Here is a 4,288-nt window from a genome sequence, read left to right on the forward strand (position 1 = left end):
GCGGCTCTCCTTGCCATCCTCTTGGGCCACGGGCTGGCCCCTGAGCAGGGTCTCCTGCACAGGCAAGACATTCTCATCCTGCTCCGTGGGCTCCGGGGTATCTGGGTTCTCTCCGGGCTTCCCAGCCTCTATCTGCACAGGTGCAGGGGTCAGGGACAGGAAGCTACATCCCTGCACCTCTGCAGCCATGTCTTTCCACAGGCTCCCGCTACACTCCTGTGCAGGGCAGAGTGTCACTCTCTGTGAGTCCCTCCCAAACACTCAGCACTTGACAACAGCACCCCAGAGTTACCCCAGCCCTTGTCCTGCCCTGACCCTTGTCCTACTCCAGCCAGGCAGCCTAGTTCAGCCCCCACTCCTCCTGCCCTGCAAAGCCACAGCCCCTGCTCTGCTGCTGGCACATCACCTGCTGTACCCAGGAGGACCCCAACCCACCCAAGCCCCTGCTGGAGGAGGACTCTGGGGAGACTCACCTCCTTCTCCATCTGTCGCCTGGAATCTGGATGGAAAGAGGGATAAAGAAGGCAACATTCAGGGGGGAGAACTCTTGCCCTGCAAGGAGCTTCCTGGGGTTAGTACCGGGGCTGGTGCTGCTGCACTGCAGGTCCTGCAGCTCACACTGTGCTTGCTGCTGCTGCCAGGCTGTGGGCCATAGTGGAGACCTGAGCTGGACCCACAGAGCATTGGCACATTCCCCCAAGAGCTGACCCAGCTCAGGCTGCAGCAATGCCAACACACCTGTGCCCAAGGACAGAGCCCCTGACCCAGCAGGGTAATAGGCTTGAGGAACTGTGCCCTGGCCATGTCCCCAGAGGGGCGGCCCCACTCCCAGCCATCCTCCCCAGCTCAGCCCTTTGGCCCTGTACAGTCCCTGTGGCCAAGGCATCACTTCCCATGCCTCAGCCCCTCACCTGTGTGGACTAGGCAGTAGATGAAGACACCCATGAGACACGTGACAACCGCAGCTGTGATGGGGATCAGCACCGACAGCGAGGAGCGCCTGCCTGACTCTGCTGGGGGAGAAGGGATCGGTGAGGCACCCACAAGACACTCACTGCAAGTGCCCTTAGCTGCCTCTGCTCCAGGCTCAGCCATGCAGACACAGGAACAGAGAGGCAGGAAAGCATCACACTGGCCATGCACTCAGACCCTCCTCTTCCAAAAACACCCAAGGGCCAGGCCAGCTCTTCCCAGTACTGCACAAGTTGGAGCCCTGGGAGATCTCTGCTTTGCACCAGATCAGCCCTGGGCACCAGGCACTTACCACAAATCACATCCGAGGTGTTTGTCCCTTTCACTTTCACAGCCAGCCCCTTTTCCTCACAGCTGCAGGGAAGAGCAAGACCATGTAACAACAGCAGCAGCCCCAACACAAGGAAAGCTCCTGAGGAGGAATGGCTGTGGCCAGGCAGAAACATGAGCTGCGCCACAACACATCCTGCACTGAGCCTGTCCCCAGGCTCTAGCGGGGCAAGTGGCCAGGGACCCACAGGGGCACTGCGTGATGGGGACAGCAGGTACATAGCAGGGTACCAACCCAGGGTCTTGGTCTGGAGCTGCTGAAACTGCTGAGGATAGGAACAAGTTTAGGGATAAGGCACAGGAGGGAGCAGATACTTGAGACCTGCCCGGTCAGGGAGGCCCCAGGGCTTGGGCACTGCAGCTATAACACATCTCAGAGAGGACTTGATGACAGGCTACAAGTGGCCCCGTGGGGAGGTAATTTCTGGGCACAGACAAAAGCAAAGTGAAATCCAATGGCTGGCAGCTGAAGCAAGACTAATTCAGACTGGAAATAAGGCTCACACTTCTACCAGGGAGTGCAATTAACCCTCAAGCAGCTTTATAAAGACAGGGATGACCCACCAGCCCATGGCATCCTCAAAAACAGATTCCCCATGGAGAGAGCTTGTGCCTTGGCTGATGACTACAGCCATGGAGTGTGCTGGGAGGGAGAGCCTAGACAGGACATGGGGAGCCCTGCAGCCCCTCATCCCTTGCTCCCCTGCTCAGATGACAGCATGGACATCCCTGAAGGGGCAAGCATGCTGAGAACAGTCACAAGCACCTGGACATCTGTTTCAACCTCAGCCATGCTGCCCTTGAGCTCACTGTGCTCCCAGCCTTGCTCCTCTTGCTCCAGCCCAACACCAGCCTGTGTCCCCCAGAGACCAGCCTGGCCACCCAGTCCCCAGTGCTGCTAAGAGGAACTGGCAGCAGAGAATGTACTCACTGGGACTGGGGGAAGGACATGGACAGCATTCAGACAATACCTTGTCCAGGGATGGCACGGCTCAGTTTTAGAGGAAACGTTGGAGAAAGTGCCTTCTGCACAGGGTTCACAGGGGGATGTCATCCGGTCCACAGCCTTGGCTGGAGAGGAGCAGAGGTGGCAGGAAGGTCAGTAGGGGCTGTGAGGGGCAAGAGGCTGTGGGCTGCAAGGGGCTGCAATGGCCAGCTGGGCAGCTTGTCCTGTGGCAACACTGCCAGGCTCAGCAGTGGGCACAGCTCTCTTGAAGCATCAGTCCCACTGAGAGGAAGCTGGTTGGACTCACCTGTCACAAAGCCAAAGCCAAGCTGGCAGGGCTGGTTCTCCACACAGGTCTGGCAGCTGGTGTCCGAGCAGTGTGTGCCGGCTTGGCACTGACACACTGTGTTGTGTGTAACATTTCCTTCTGTCTTCACAATAAGGCCAGCATCTGGGCAAAGGGAGCACGGGTGAGCTGAGACACTAGGCAGGTGAGCCTGGGGACCACCACCCCCTCGAACCCCCATGGGTTTGGGCCAGTGGGCACAGAGAGAACTTACTGTCTTCACAGATATCGTGAGGAGCACAGTGCTTCTCCTTGGTCCAGCTCTGCTGATAGTGTCCACTCTCACAGCTGGTGCAGACAGACACATGTGTTTCATTGCAGTCAGAGACCAGCTTTTGCCCTGCAATGGAGACTGGTGAGGAGGGAGCAAGGGAGCTTTCCCTCTCTCCAGATAGCAGCTCTGCCAGCAGGAGAGGTGAACACTGGTGGCTGTGGATGCTGGGACCACTGTGGTATGCTGCGCGGTAGCCAGAGCTGTAGGGGCCAGCTCGCCCAGTGACTGTGCGTGCTGCAGGGGCCAGTGAGGGATGGAGGGCTGCAGAGGTGGCTGTTCACTGCTGCCAGCACTCCAGGGACTGGGAAACATGACAGTGACAGCAGGGGCTGGAAAACAACATCATGACTTGCTAGTGCTACTGGCAGCACTCTCCCTGCAAGCTACTCATGCCATGGAGTCCTTCAGCTGCAGGAGCACAGACTGTTCCAAGAGAGCTGTGGCAGATTTGGTGAGGTCCAGGGAGTCTCCCAGAGCACTCATGATGTCCCAGTTGCTCTAGCACTGAGATGACACAGGGAGGTCAGCATTGCTGGCAAAGGGGTGGAGGAGCTCAGTCACACTGAGCTGGGCTTGCTCCGCTGTGTCCAGGCAGCGGATCCTGACACAGCTCAGCCATGGGATCCCCAGGAAAAAGTCTCCATACCTGGCTGACACCGGTTGCAGCACCTTCCCTTGTATTCGTACTCCTTATCCAAGCATGTCACAGCATCACCAAGCTCCCAGCACTGGAAGAAACAAGACCTGTGAATTCACACCACTGCCCAGAGCTCCCGTGCTGCCGCACTTCCACAGGCATGTGTGTGCTAACCTGTGCCCTGAGGTGAGGAGGTGAAGGCTTCCTAACACCACTCTTCCCACGCCTGCACTAACCACAGACCGCAGCAGCCACCCGCGCCGCCTGATGCTACCAGTGATCTCTTTGAAGTGCGGTGGCAGTGATTCCGGCAGGGTGGCCCCACCTCTCCCCAGATTTCCTACCAGATGGTGATTGCACATCACCCTGTGTCCCTTGCCAACAGCACGGCGCTCCTGGGCAGAGGGAGCAGTGTTCACAAAGCTTCCGTGCTGATCACTGGCGCCCCTTCCCAAGGCTGACACATTGTCCCTGAGGGACAGGAAAGCCCTAGGCAAGCATAACATCCATGCAATCTGCCAGGGCCTGGCCTTGCTCCTCCTGGCATGGGACTGCCGATACCGGGAAGAAGGGAGAGGAAGCAAGGAATGAATGTCAGGCAGAGTGCAGGAGGCACCCACAGCCCTGTCCCTCACACAGAGCCAAGCCCACGCTGCCCACTCCCAGCAGCCTGGCAGCTCCTGGCAGACCCACCTGAGCCTGGCTGTCCTGGGGAGCGGGACAGGGGCTCCGGCAGAGCCCCAGGGCGAGAGGGCTGCGGGGCAGCGGGCAGCAGGCAAGGGA

General features: G+C 58.9%; 1 protein-coding gene across 1 annotated transcript; it reads right to left on the reverse strand.

Annotated features, from left to right (window-relative positions):
* Positions 1-2: 2 nt before the first annotated feature.
* CD40 (CD40 molecule, TNF receptor superfamily member 5) lies at positions 3-3,596 on the reverse strand (the record flags this gene model as incomplete). Its single annotated transcript, XM_009081207.1, has 8 exons — positions 3-132; positions 474-499; positions 912-1,010; positions 1,265-1,326; positions 2,274-2,373; positions 2,556-2,699; positions 2,809-2,934; positions 3,515-3,596. Coding segments are annotated over 8 exons (769 nt in total), but the record flags the coding sequence as incomplete, so codon positions are not given.
* Positions 3,597-4,288: the final 692 nt, after the last annotated feature.

The sequence above is a fragment of the Acanthisitta chloris genome, unplaced genomic scaffold, assembly GCF_000695815.1.
Source record: "Acanthisitta chloris isolate BGI_N310 unplaced genomic scaffold, ASM69581v1 scaffold18918, whole genome shotgun sequence".
Classification (NCBI taxonomy): domain Eukaryota; kingdom Metazoa; phylum Chordata; class Aves; order Passeriformes; family Acanthisittidae; genus Acanthisitta; species Acanthisitta chloris.